This window comes from Geotrypetes seraphini, chromosome 4, assembly GCF_902459505.1.
Source record: "Geotrypetes seraphini chromosome 4, aGeoSer1.1, whole genome shotgun sequence".
Classification (NCBI taxonomy): domain Eukaryota; kingdom Metazoa; phylum Chordata; class Amphibia; order Gymnophiona; family Dermophiidae; genus Geotrypetes; species Geotrypetes seraphini.
The window spans coordinates 133824302-133839272 of NC_047087.1; the positions used below are offsets into that span (position 1 = coordinate 133824302).

General features: G+C 46.6%; 1 protein-coding gene across 3 annotated transcripts in view; it reads right to left on the reverse strand.

The window, feature by feature from the left end:
* Positions 1 to 753: 753 nt before the first annotated feature.
* GPR89B (G protein-coupled receptor 89B) overlaps positions 754 to 14971 on the reverse strand; it is a 136152-nt gene continuing 121934 nt past the window's right edge. For all 3 annotated transcript variants that reach the window (XM_033942002.1, XM_033942004.1, XM_033942003.1), the window contains one exon: positions 754 to 1493. In XM_033942002.1, the coding sequence (XP_033797893.1) occupies positions 1375 to 1493 (119 nt within the window). In that variant the 3' untranslated portion in view covers positions 754 to 1374. The remainder of the gene's footprint in view (positions 1494 to 14971) is intronic.

The window sequence follows — 14971 nt, forward strand, 5'->3', positions numbered from 1 at the left end:
GCTGTGGCTTCTCCCTTCCTCCTGCTGTGTTTGCACGCACGGTTCAAGAGAAAAAAGTTCCACCTGACTCTCCTGCTCTCTGCCGGCCTACCCCGCAGTGCAAGCCTGTGGTTTTAACTTGCAGGTTTAAAGCGGGGCTGCACTACAGCGTGTTCTGTTCCAGAACACACCACAGTGCAGCCCCACTTTCTCACGGGTTAAAACAGCACTGGAGGCAAGGAGGGGAAGGAAGTTGGAAGGGACATGGAGGATGTGGAGGCACATAAGGCTGGGCCGCTTTGGCAGATTCCCTGAACTTCTTATGCTCCAGGATTGACAGGCTGACATGCAGTGTGCAGGATGAGGGGAGAAGGCTAGAAAGGAAGGCACATGCGTTGCGATCGCTCAATAGCGATCCGTGGGCGTGCTTGTGGGCCTGCTTCCGACCAGATCATTTGAATGCAGGAACTGTTGTGAATTGGCTGCCCAACAAGACTCGGCCACGGATCGCCCCAAAAAATGTTAGTGAATCTAGGCCTAAGTGGTTTACATTCAGGTACTCAAGCATTTTTCCCTGCCTGTCCCAGTGGGCTCACAGTCACTCTATCTAATGTACCTGTGGCAAAGGGGGATTAAGTGACTTGCCCAGAGTCACAAGGAGCTTGGTTGTGCTGAGTACTTTTCAGCACCCCCTCATAGCTATTGTCATAGCTTTATTGTTCCTGTTTTCCTTTTCACAGTTATTCACATGGGAGCATGATTAAAAATCAAATATGAAATATTAAAACTGTGATTTAATAACAGTTAAAGATAAAAATTTTCAGCTGCACAAGAGTTTACTGTGCTCTCCCCTACCTGGACAGATACTTCTAAATAACATTTATATCACATTTTTCAGCTATTTGTTCTTTTTATATTTCTCTTTTCTTCTTTCATTTTTGCAGAGAAGAGCAACCTCTAGTGTAGCCAGCTGCTGGCATCCATCAGATCAAAAGCTCCCAGCCAGCATCTGCCCTTCAGCATTTCATCATTCTACTGGCTGTACGTCATTACACAAGGAGCCTCCTAATATGATGTAAGGTTCATGTCAGATGCACAAAACACAGTACATGTGCATAAAAGGATCATTTTCCCATACACAATCTTTGGCAGCTTCCGACATGCCATTATTACACATGGCAGTATTCAGTGAAATGATTTCTACCTTAACATGCTCTCCAGCTTTTAACCTAGCAAAACAGATTGGATAACTGTGTAAACCACTTGGCCTGAGAATAATATTAAGATTATAGGGCTCTAGGGTGCAACTACAGGTTTGTTTGTTTCTCAGGAGCCTGTTTGTGTGCCAGGTAGAGGAAAAGGATGCTAGAGAGGGCGCTGACCAGAAAAATGACATCAAACCAACGGTGATAGAAGTTGAATTGTAACTCTCCCAGGACTTCTGTGATGATGGTACGGTATTCCAGTGGCATACTCATACGGATCAGCAGCACTGATGACACAAAATACATCCCCTGCAAACCAAAAACATTAAACATATCAGATGCAAAAGAAGAGGTCAGCAAAATGGAAACCACATAATGCTTGTTTTATCTCTACCTGATTTGCCTTCAAAGAAAGTATCCAGGTAAATATCCTCAACAGCTGGAGTAGAATCAGAGCTGCCATAAAAAATTGGAGATATGGATCTTTCACCATTCTACAAATCTTTGTTCTGCTTGTAAATCTGCTGCAGCCCACATGTCAACTCTGGTTCCCTCTGTTATTAGTGCATAGATACAAGCTGGAAAGGATGTGATTGAGCCAATGTCCTATAAACCTACCTGCTAAGATGACATGAATATTAAAGAGGACTGTGACTCAATCACATGAAGAAAGAGGGGAAAATTCACTATCTTTACTAAAAATTATTTTTATCCACAATCCTGGTAGCCAGTAAAACAAACAAAAAATTTCAGTTGTCAATAAAAAATCTTTTGTGGGCACTGAATAAGTTGAAATATTTTGGAGTATGCTTTGGAAGTGCAAGAGAACACTTTGGAGCCCTTTTGGGAGGGGCCTTAGGCCTTAAGTCTCTCCCCGTGCATCAGAGCAGGAGAGACTGAGCATCTCTCTTGCTCTCAACTTCTCACAAAGGTATGGGGGGAGGGGAAGGTTCAGGAGAGTATCATGTGGCAGGAACAAGTAGCCAACCCTCCTGCCTTTTTTAGGGGGGTAGGGTGGGTGATGATTTGGGGGCATCTGGCATGGAGGGGCTCTGTTGGCAGGATGGAGTGGGCATCCCTCCTGCCATTTTTTGTTTGTGCAAGGGGGGCCCTCCATTGGCAGGAAGGAGTGGGTATCCCTCTTGCCAATCTTCTCTCGCATGGGGAGGGAGGGGTCACCATGGTAGGGTTTGTTCAACCTGACTCAAACAGACAATTGCATATGAACAAACTCATGCAGATTAAATTTTTATTGTCAGACCTCAAACACCCAAGACTACTTTTTTATTTCATGTCCTTACTGGGGTGACGGGTTCATCATCGGTCTGATTTTATTACTTTTAGTGCAGGTAAGACCCAAGTTAATCAATGTGGTGCTATAATTAAATTATTGAGCACTTAACTTATAGTATTTTAAATAGGTAGGTACAGTAGAAATCATTAAAGTATGTGCATTTAGAGATCACTCAGGTAACTTATTTCAACAAGTGCAATAGTATCTTGAACAAGAATAATAAAGAATAATTAAATGTGTGCAATAGTAGATATTCTAGGTTATTACCTTTAATATGTGCAATAATACCAATATATTTGAATATTTTTATAGACATTTTTTAAGAATGATAAAAACGGTAGCAAATAAAAAAATTATAAATTAAATTTTGATGATTAGTATTAAGATAAATTAATTGTGGGTTTAGTCAGTTGGGATTTTCACCTTGTACAAATTTATAATGCAGTTTGTGTTTTAATGCAGGACAATAATGAATTTATGAAGAGTATCAGCCCCTGGTGAAATTTGCCAGTGAAATGGCTGGGTAGCCATTAGAGGGCTATAAGTTAAGTGCTCTTCTCAATAATTTAATTACAGCACCATATTGATTAACTTGGGTCTTACCTGAACTAAAAGTAATAAAATCAGACCGATGATGAACATATCACCCCAGTAAGGACACAAAATTTTAAAAAGTAGTGTCTTGGGTGTTTGAGGTTTGACAATAAAAATTTAATCTGAATGAGTTTGTTCATATGAAACTGTCTATTTCAATATTAATGGCCGGATTGGAGAATGAGCGATTGTGCAGAAAACCATGCGGTGAGCCGTTTTCTGCATCGGGTTAGCACATGCGATTGTTGCTAAACCAGTCAAAACTGGTTTAGCGATGATTGTTAGACGATTACTGATTTTAGTGCCTCAGTGAACTCATTTTTATTCTTTCAATATCCAGGCTCTGAAGGCTAAGGACATAATATTGTGGGTTTAACAGTTTCCTGATTTTGTGTGATTAGTGTTGGGGAAAATCTCAACTTGATCAGTTCCCTGACTGATACCTCTCAGAGGAGAAGAAGAAACCTGATTTTCTTAGCCAAAAAAGAATCTCATAGGTACCTGGTCCCTTCAAGTTTAAAAAAATCTCTACTACTAGAGATATCAGAGCATATGTAAACCTAAGCATCTTCCCCCTCCACCCAATCTAAAAAGATGATTTTAATTTAGTTTATTTACAGTTTTCTGACTGCCTTTTGATAGGTACAACAAAAGTATACATACAAAGTAGAAAAACAAGATATTTTAAAAGGACACATGAAAAGGGGGTGAACAGGTGTGAGGGTAGACAAATGGGGGCTCAAATATATTTATGGCCATATCAGCACATGGGGTTCAACAACCAACCCTTTAAAAAAAAAAATCATGTTTGTAGACCAGTTTTAAACTTGGGAACAGAAGGCTTAGCTTTAAGGTCATATGGTCGTGTGCCTTGAGATGAACTCTGAAAGGTGGAAGAATGATCAGCAGGTTGTTCTAAGAAGATTGGAGGGTCCATGTTGGCTTCAAGAGATAAATGTGTCACTGTTAAAATCCTGAATTACATTCTGCAAGTAATGGGAGCCAGTATTGGCTGGCAAATAAAGGAGCTTTATTAATAATATAGGCTTTAATTAACAGGATAATCATGGTGTTTATCCAAGGCGCTAGTTTGCCCAGTGAACTCATCCTAAAACAGAACTGAGGAACCTTCTAATAAGAAGAAACAAAGAGATCTACTGCAGGTGAAATATGCATTTTGCTGTTCTTCTGACAGGAAAATATTAATTGTAAGGAAATTAATTGTAATGTGGTTTTTAGATGGTTTTATGAGACATATATTAAACATTAATTTATTTGTAAAGAGGTGTTTAATTTTAATATCAGAGTGTGTTCATTGGATCACATCCATAGTAGTCTTTTTACAGTATTTTAGGAGTGTACAATATTCTCTTGTTATTATTATTATTATTTTTTGCTGATATATTTTGTTGATTTTGTATGATCAGGTATAATGGTGCTTTTATGAAATTTCTATGTTTATATGCATGTCATGGTGCATTGTTTTTAGTTTAGTTTTGTAATGCTTGATTTCTTCATTTATTATATATTTTTTATTTATGATATGCTTTGTGTATACATATGCTTTTCCTGTATTGATATCAATTTTCTTCCTCTTTTTTTGATGTATTAATTTTTTCAAAACTCACTGTCATGAATTTGGTTTTAACATGTTTGTTTAAGATTGTAGACTCCTGAGGCAGGCCGCGCAGGCCGAAACATGTACATGTCGAGTCGTTGAAATGAGTTGTTGAAATATTTTATTGAAGAAATAAAGGATGTTTGTGGAAAACATTTGAGTTCACCAGTCTCTTTTGGACCATTCCACTCCTTTGTGGCTTGTCGCAGGGGTTAGAGCTACAGCCTCAGCACCCTGAGACTGTGGGTTCAAATCTCTTGCTGCTCCTTCTGACTTGAGGCAAGTTACTTAATCATCTCATTGCCCCAGTTACACTAGATAGAGTTTGAGCTCACCGGGAAAGATAGGGAAATATGATAAAGTACCTGAATGTAAACCACTTAGGATATAAGTGGTATAATAAATAATAATAAAATAAATAAACTATTTGGGGTACCCAGTTCAACTTTTGTTTTTGGTGAGGGTCTGTCAGTATGAGAGAAATGGCAGCTGGTGAAATTGAAGTATAGGACATTAGGGGGGCCCCTCCTTTATTTTCTGCTCTGGGCACCAGCAAGTCCAACACTGGCCCTGACCCTTGCTGTAGCTGGTGGGGATCCCCAAACACCACTAGCTGAGGACCTCCTCCAAAAGGTGGCTGAATTTACTTCTACCAAGTGTGGAATCCCTTGCAGCATCTTTGAGCCACTGTGATGCCAGCATCTGTGGCTTACTACTACTAAATCATTTCTACAGAATTACTGGATGTACGCAGCACTGTAAGCATTATATACAAGTACTTTCTCTGTCCCTAGTGGACTCAATCTAAGTTTTTGTATCTGGGGCAATGGAGGGTATGTGACTTGCCCAGAGTCACAAGGAGCTGCAGTGGGAATTGAACCCAGTTTTGCAGCTCGCAGTCCACTACATTAACCATTAGCCTACTCCTCTACTTAGGCTTAGGGACATTGTTGTTGTCTGCCAAGCCTGGTAAAAGAGATTTTTGGCCACCTTCAGAGGACGTCTTCAGCTGACAGAGCTTGAGGATCCTCATTAGCTAGAGTATTTTTATTTTATATTTATATTAGAGGAACTGGCAGAGACCCATTTACAAAGTACCGTATATACTCGAATTTAGGATGAGATTTTTGGGCCAAAAAAGTGGCTCAAAAATGGGGGTCTCATCCTATATTTGGGTCATCACCCGACCCCCTCCCCGAATGATGCAGGCCTCTGATAGGCCGGGACAGGAGAGATCCCTCCTGTCTCATGCAAATCATTTTTTTACCCCCCCTCCTCCCTGCATACCTTTTCTGCTACTCCCCCCCCACCCCCGGTACCTTTTTAGTTATCTCTGGTGGTCCAGTGGTGTATGGGCAGGACAGCCTTCCTGCCCTGCGCACCTCCTTCGACTCGCCGATCAGAGCTCGGGGCTCGTAGCGCACAGCCACGCAGGAGCGAGATTCTCGAGCTCCCATGCGGCCCTGTGCCACTAGCAGAATGGCTGCCGCTAGTTCTCGTGAAACTCATGGGACCTGGCAGCAGCCATTATGCTAGCGGCGCAGGGCTGTGCAGGAGCTTGAGAAGCTCGTGCCTGTGCACCGTGAGCCCCGAGCAGTGAGTCGAAGGAGGTGCATAGGGCAGGAGCGCGGTCATGCCCATACACTGTTGGACTACCAGGGATAACTAAAAAGGTTCCAGGGTGGGGGAGGAGCAGAAAAGGTATGAGGGGAGGAGGGGGTAAAAAAAAAAAAATGATTTGCATCAGCCAGGAAAGGAGGGATCTCTCCTGGCCTGCCTTGGCCTTCCACTACACCACCAGAGGTGGAAGAGAAGGTAGGACAGGGTGCAGAGCCTAGCAGGGAGAGGAGACAGGGTATAGTGCAGAGCCTGGTAGGGCAGGGAGGTAAGGGGGCTGGGTGCAGAGCCTGGCAGGGAGGGTGAGAGGGAGAGGACACTGAATGCAGATCCTGGCACTTGAATATTAAGCCCCCGTCTTATATTCGAGTCAAACATTTTTCCTCCTTTTGGGGGAAAAATAGGGGTTTCGACATATTCAGATCGACTTATATTCGAGTATATTTATTTGTAAATGGGTCTCTACAAGGGCTTCTAACATAATTCAGTAGCATAATTAAATGAAATAACTACTGAAGTTTATGGGATGGGTGAAAATAAAAGAGATTATCTGCGGGGATGGGTTTGATTTCTGTCCCTGTGCAATTCTCTAGTTTGATCTCAGTGGTCTCCAAAAGGGAAGAGTTATTTTATGAGCATATCTTGATTCCAAATTTGACCATGACAAACTCAGTGAGCAATCTGGAGGTCTGTATCTATTCCAAATTATACCAACAATTCATTTCTATGTGCCAACAGTTTACAATAAACCTCATACTTCTCCCTAAAGCAAAGTTTTCTAGAATAGGATATAAGCTATGTCTATAAGGATTCTGAAAATTCTCCACCCATTTTTCAAGGTCCCTCTTGTTGATGGGACAGAGGGGGCAAAAGATAATGTATCTTCAATTAACAATAGTGTCTCCTTTACTCGGATATATCCAGGGCGGATCTGAGGCGATTGCTGTGAGGGTTTGAAGAATAGCACAGTGCTCTTTCATTTGATGCACTGCTTATTTGACCTTAGTTCTAAAAAGATTATCTGCTCTACAGGGCTTGGTCCTGGGCTTCTCTTGATCATTTTATCCAACGTCAGAGGCTTGCAGCCATGAGTTTGTGGCACCAATACCCACAGCAGAAGCTTTTGATGCTATTTCAAAAATATAAATAGAGAAGGATGATAAGGAAGGTCAGAAGACAGACACTTTGGATATTTCAGAATTATTAGAAAGATTCAAAACTGAAGATTTAACTGGTTGGATATTACTTGTGTGACTTACTCTGGCAATAGATTGGGCTTGGTTACTTCTTTTACATTTTAGACACCACAAGGTGTGTCTTTTTGAATTTCACAATCAGAATCTTTCCAGATCTCTCCAGAGACACTGAGAACTGAAGGAAGAAATTTTTCTTATTTTGACCTGCAATTTTACAAATGGATATACTCTTTTCTATCTGATTTCCTTGCAAATGTATTAAGTTTAAAGATAAGAAGCATATTTTCTTTGACCCATCTCATCTGCTTTTGTCATGGCAAATGAACATTTTGGCCCATAGTCTAAAAACAGCGTCTAACTTAAGTGGAAAACAGTTTAAAAACAAGTAACGTTTAAAAAAAAACACCTTTTAGGTCAAATTGATCAGATGTTTATCCCAGGACAAGCAGGCAGCATATTCTTTACGCATGGGTGACGTCACCGACGGAGCCCACGGTACGGACCTTTTTACTAGAAAGTTCTAGTTGGCCGCACCGCGCGTGCGCGAGTGCCTTCCCGCCCGACGGAGGAGTGCGTGGTCCCCAGTTTCTTCGTTTCCGCGGAGCGAAGAAGACGTGTGTTTTTCAACGTCGTTGAAATACTCCTTTTGCCTTCCCGCTCGCGTTCTTTTTTCGATTTTTTCACCTTCGGGTGCTTTTTTCTTTCTAATTAAAAAAAAAAAAAATTCCTTTCTTTTTGCTTTATTTTTCGTTCCTGCCCCGGCGGGGCCTGTTAGCACGATCCAGGCCTCGGGGTTTGATTTTGCGGAGGCCGTGTTCCCATTCATGCCCCCGCAGCCCGGTTTTAAGAAGTGCCAGCGGTGTGCACGCCCGATCTCCCTCACTGACCCACACAACTGGTGCTTACAGTGCTTGGGACCGGATCATCGGGCGGATTCCTGCACCCGCTGTGCCACTCTTAAAAAACGCACTTTGAAGAATCGTCAAATCCAACAAAATCTACTTTTCGGCACCGGCCCGACTATGGATTCGACCTCTTCATCTGCGGCACCGTCGAAATCGACACCAACCACTTCGACACCACCTGAGTCGACATCGGTGCCCCCGGCGCCAGGTAAGCCGGCTAAGAAGCCTTCCACCCTTGAGCGCCCTCCCACCTCGGGGACGACACCAGTCCTTTCGGCTCCACGCCGAGCCAAAAAACGCTCCACTCCGATTTCGGTGAGTGCCTCGTCATCGGCCCCCTCATCGCCGGAGTGTAGAGCGGCACCCATGGAACCAAAGAAGAAAAAAGTGGTTCCGGTGCCTCCCCTGGATGACCGCATTGCGGCCATCCTCCAGGACAAGTTGCAGGAACAACTCCACAAGCAACTTAAGCAGCTCTTACCCTCTATCTTGGCACCGCTGCTCTCGGTACCAGACCGGCCCGAGCCCCATACCGTCCAACCGGTATCCACTCCCTCGGTACCTATGGACTCCTCCATGCCCATTCTCTCGGCACCACATCTCCATTCCCATGCCGAGGCTATGGCCTTGACGACGACCGATCCTCCTCGGGACCGGGTAGGGCACCGGTCTCCCCACGACTCTGACCGGCACCGTACTTCTCGGGACCGAGACAGACACAGGTCTGCATCACCCGGTAACGTCTCGGTACGCTCAGGCAAGTCTTTGTCTAAAACTCACCATGCCGAGCCTTCCACTCCAGTCTCTCGACATGCACATACTGATGTCAGAGACCCGGACCTATGGGAACAATCCCCTACCGGTACCGAGGAGGATGCATCGTCGTCGGATGAAGAGCCTTCGGCACCCGATACCGCATCTAAACCTGAACAATCTTCCTTCTCAAAATTCCTCAGGGAGTTGTCTGGTGCTTTGTCTTTGCCACTGGAATCTGACTCTAAGAAGTCACAAGCTTTCCTGGAGGCATTAGATTTCGATCAACCTCCCAAAGAGTTCCTAAAGTTGCCCGTGCATGATATCTTACGGGAAACTTTTTATAAAAATTGGGAGAACCCGCTGACTGTTCCTGGGGCCCCCCGTAAATTGGACAGCCTCTATAGGGTTATACCAATCCCAGGATTTGATAAACCCCAACTCCCTCATGAGTCTCTCCTGGTGGAATCCACTTTAAAAAAGACTCAGGGCTCCAGTGTCTATGCCTCCACCCCTCCTGGCAGAGAGGGCAAAACCATGGACAAGTTTGGCAAGCGGCTCTATCAGAATGCCATGCTTGCCAACAGGGCAAACAACTACTCGTTCCATTTTTCATTCTACCTCAAACATCTGGTAATGCAACTCTCCGCCATGCAAAAGTACATGCCAGAGCATAAGGTTCCACTTTTCCAACAGCACGTCTCCAGCCTGCTTCAACTAAGAAAATTTATGGTGCGCTCTATCTATGACTCTTTTGAGCTCACCTCCCGTGCATCTGCCATCGCCGTGGCCATGCGCCGCCTGGCCTGGCTCAGGGTCTCTGATCTGGACGTCAACCATCAAGACCGATTAGCCAACGCCCCATGTCTTGGTGATGAATTATTCGGAGAGTCCCTGGATACCACCACGCAAAAACTTTCTGCCCATGAGACCAGATGGGACACTCTCATAAAACCTAAGAAAAAGGCTCCACCTGCTCGTCCTTACAGGCCACAGACCTCATATCAACGCAGGTTCTCCGCTAGGCCGCTCAACCCACCTCCACAGCAACCTAGGCGGGCCCGCCAACACCAGCACGCCCAGGCTCGTGCCCAGTCTAATCAAACGGCCAAGGCTCTTCCTCCTGCCAAACCATCTCAGCCCTTTTGACTCCTCTCTCCAGGGCTTAGCCAGTCTTCCACCCTCATTGCCTCTTCCTCAGCCAATTGGAGGCAGGCTCCACATCTTCATCAGCCGTTGGGAGGTCATCACATCGGACCAGTGGGTCCTAAACATCATCCGCCACGGCTACTCTCTCAACTTCCAGACTCTTCCACCAGACAATCCTCCCGTAGAGTCTGCTTCTCTTTCAACTCAAACCCCCCTCCTCCTGAGGGAGGTCCAATCCCTCCTTCTACTCAATGCCATCGAAGAAGTACCTCTGGAACAAAGGGGCCGGGGATTCTACTCCCGTTACTTTCTAGTTCCAAAAAAGACAGGAGACCTACGTCCCATTCTCGACCTCCGGGACCTCAACAAGTGTCTCGTCAAGGAGAAGTTCAGAATGCTCTCCCTTGCCACGCTGTACCCTCATCTCTCTCGGAACGACTGGCTATGTTCCCTGGACCTCAAGGAGGCCTACACTCACATCCCAATCAATCCATCCTCACGTCGCTACCTACGATTCCAGGTGCACCATCGCCATTATCAGTACAAGGTGCTACCTTTTGGCCTGGCATCATCTCCCAGAGTGTTCACCAAATGCCTCATTGTGGCGGCGGCCTTCCTCAGGTCTCACAACCTCCAGGTGTTTCCCTACTTGGACGATTGGTTAGTAAAAGCACCTACGTCTCCACTTGTGCTACAAGCCACTCATCATACCATCTCTCTCCTTCATCTTCTGGGGTTCGAGATCAACTACCCCAAGTCGCATCTGCTTCCCACACAGCGACTTCAGTTCATCGGAGCGGTTCTCGACACCACACTAATGAGGGCGTTTCTCCCCTCCGATCGTCAGCGAACTTTGCTCCGCCTGTGTCGTCAGGTGCTCCTTCATCACTCCATTTCTGCCAGACAAATGATGGTCCTCCTGGGCCACATGGCCTCGACGGTGCATGTGCTTCCCCTGGCACGACTCCACCTCAGAACACCTCAATGGACTCTGGCCAACCAGTGGTCACAGACCTCGAATCTTCTTTCTCATCCCATCTCTGTGACATCGTCTCTTCAGCGATCTCTACAATGGTGGTTGGACTCCTCAAATCTTTCCAGGGGCCTTCTTTTTCATCTGCCCCCGCATTCCATGATCATCACCACAGATGCCTCCCCTTATGCATGGGGAGCTCACCTGGGAGACCTCCGCACCCAAGGTCTTTGGACCCCGCAGGAGCGTCTCCATCACATCAATTTCCTGGAACTACGAGCCATGTTCTATGCTCTCAAGGCCTTCCAGCACCTTCTTTGCCCTCAGGTTCTGCTTCTGTGCACGGACAACCAAGTTGCCATGTACTACATCAACAAACAGGGCGGCACCGGATCTCGCCTCCTTTGTCAGGAGGCTCTTCGCATTTGGACCTGGGCCACGGCCCGCAGTCTCTTCCTCAAGGCTGTCTACATCCAGGGCGAACAGAACTCCCTGGCCGACAATCTCAGCCGCATCCTTCAACCTCACGAGTGGACTTTGGATCCTCCCACGCTCCACTCCATCTTTGCTCGCTGGGGCACTCCGCAGATGGACCTATTCGCAGCTCCTCACAACCATCAGCTGCCCCAGTTCTGCTCCAGACTCTTCTCTCCTCATCGTCTGGCCCCGGATGCATTCCTTCTCGACTGGACGGATCGGTTCCTCTATGCCTTTCCTCCTCTACCTCTGATGTTGCGGACTTTATCCAAACTCCGCAGGGACGGATCCACCATGATCCTCATAGCTCCCCGGTGGCCTCATCAACACTGGTTCTCCCTTCTACTTCAACTCAGCTCCAGGGAGCCCATTCCTCTACCTGTGTTTCCTACTCTACTTACACAGCAACATCAGTCTCTACTACATCCCAATCTGTCTTCCCTCCACCTGACAGCTTGGTTTCTCTCGGGCTGACCTCTTCAGGAAATCTGTCTCAGCCTGTCCGTCTCATTTTGGACGCCTCCAGGAAACCGGCCACCCTCCAATGTTACCATCAGAAGTGGACCAGGTTCTCCTCTTGGTGCCTCCGTCATCATCACAATCCCACCTCCTTAGCGGTGGAAACTGTTCTGGACTACTTACTCTCCCTGTCCAACGCAGGCCTCAAGTCTACCTCAATCAGAGTCCATCTCAGTGCCATCACGGCATTTCATGAGCCTGTCCTAGGAAAACCTCTCACGGCTCACCCTCTGGTTTCCCGATTCATGAGGGGCCTCTTCAACATCAAACCACCTCTGAAGCCTCCTCCGGTCGTCTGGGACCTGAATGTGGTTTTGTCTGCCCTCATGAAACCTCCCTTTGAGCCACTTGCCACAACTTCGCTCAAATTTCTGACATGGAAGGTTCTTTTCCTCATTGCCATCACCTCTGCCAGGAGGGTTAGTGAGCTTCATGCACTGGTTGCCGATCCACCGTTCACTATTTTTCACCATGACAAGGTGGTTCTGCGCACCCATCCAAAGTTCCTTCCAAAGGTGGTCTCAGCTTTTCACCTCAACCAGTCCATTGTTTTGCCTGTGTTCTTCCCGAAACCTCATTCACATCCCGGAGAACAGGCATTGCACAGTCTTGACTGCAAGCGTGCCCTGGCTTACTATCTCGATCGTACAAGGGCTCACCGCTTGTCCCCTCAGCTCTTCCTGACCTTCGACCCGAATCGTTTGGGTCGACCGGTCTCTAAACGGACGCTATCCAACTGGCTTGCAGCTTGCATCGCGTTCTGTTACGCTCGGGCCGGTCTGTCACTAGACGGTGCTGTCACGGCCCACAGGGTAAGAGCTATGGCCGCTTCTGTTGCTTTCCTCCGTTCCACACCCATTGAGGAAATCTGCAAGGCGGCCACCTGGTCCTCAGTTCACACATTCACTACTCACTACTGTCTGGATGCTTTCTCCAGACGAGATGGGCACTTCGGCCAATCTGTACTTCAGAATTTATTTTCCTAATGGCCAACCATCCCTCCTCCCTCTTTGTTAGCTTGGAGGTCACCCATGCGTAAAGAATATGCTGCCTGCTTGTCCTGGGATAAAGCACAGTTACTTACCGTAACAGGTGTTATCCAGGGACAGCAGGCAGATATTCTTACGTCCCACCCTCCTCCCCGGGTTGGCTTCTTAGCTGGCTTATACTAACTGGGGACCACGCACTCCTCCGTCGGGCGGGAAGGCACTCGCGCACGCGCGGTGCGGCCAACTAGAACTTTCTAGTAAAAAGGTCCGTACCGTGGGCTCCGTCGGTGACGTCACCCATGCGTAAAGAATATCTGCCTGCTGTCCCTGGATAACACCTGTTACGGTAAGTAACTGTGCTTTTCCACAAGCCTTACTCTTGCTTACCAGTGACAAGATAATCACAGTAGTTCTGAAGAACAGAAAACAACAGATTTTCTACCATGCCAAAATAGTTCACTTGTGCTGCCCAAAAAGAACTGATAGAATGCTAAGCAGAAGCACTTATATGTAAAATAACTATAGAAATATTCACTATCTATTTAAGGAATAAGAAGCTAAAAAGTACTGACTGCTTCAGCCTGAGCCTGACACCCCTGCTGAGCTGAGCCTGCCCCCTTCCCCATGCAAGTTCTCAAGGCCTGCACCCCCCCTGCAAAGTCTCCCTCTGAAAAAAGCACCTGGTGGTCTAGTAAGCCGTCACCCCCATACCTTATAGTTGCAAAATTTTGACAGGAGGGATGAACACTATCTCTAGCAGGACTGTCTCTTCAAAATGATGGGCCTTCCCCCTTCCCGGTACATCCTGGAATGCACTAGGAGAGGCCTAAGGCCCTGATTGGCTCAGGTGCCGAAAGCCAGGGGCTTTAGGCACCTGAGCCAATCAGGGTCTGCCGAACTTAAAAAAAACAAACCCCAAGCTACAGGGTGGGGTGGGTGGGGTCAGGGGACATGTCCTGGCCCTGTGGCAGGAGGGAGTGGACATCCCTACTGCTGATTTTTTTTTTAAGTGTAATGGGAGGGGGCCCCAGCACGGGGATTCCAGCATAATGGGGAGGGAGCCATAGACAACTGGTGGGGGATCGTAGGCATGGAGGGAGAGGTCTTTTTTTCTTTTATAATTTGCTGGGGGGGTCTGAGTTGTCATGTCTTACTTTTTTGTCAGTTCCTGAGCACACTAATACCTCAGAAAGTAGCAGTGAGCTGGAAAAAAATGGGAATCTGTTAATCTGCCATCTGGAACCGAATGAGCATGAGAGCCACCTACAGGTATTTTAGATTCAAAAGAGGTCTCCAAACTACTGATGCATTCTTCAGTATGATCAAGTATACAGAGTATCTGCCTGTGCCCGAAAGGGTGCTTGGCACCGGCTCTATCGCTCGAATATCCAGGAAACGCTGAACAGTGCCTGGACTATGCGTGCTGCATCCAGTCTCCTGGCAGGAGAAGCCACAAATCAATCTAACAGGGGTTGGGGGCATATGCCAGCTTGTAGCCTGACCGAAGAAATTTGAAGACCCACTGGTCTGCTGTGATGTGCATCCAGGCCTGCAGACACTCCAAGATCCGACCCCCTATCTGCAGAGGGGTCCTCAGCTCCCTGGCGTCATTTTTTTTTTTTCTTTTGAGCAGGTCGGGCAGAGGCAGGCTGAGAGCACCTGTAGTTCGCAAACCGACCCCTGGAACCCTGAAAGGATTTCCG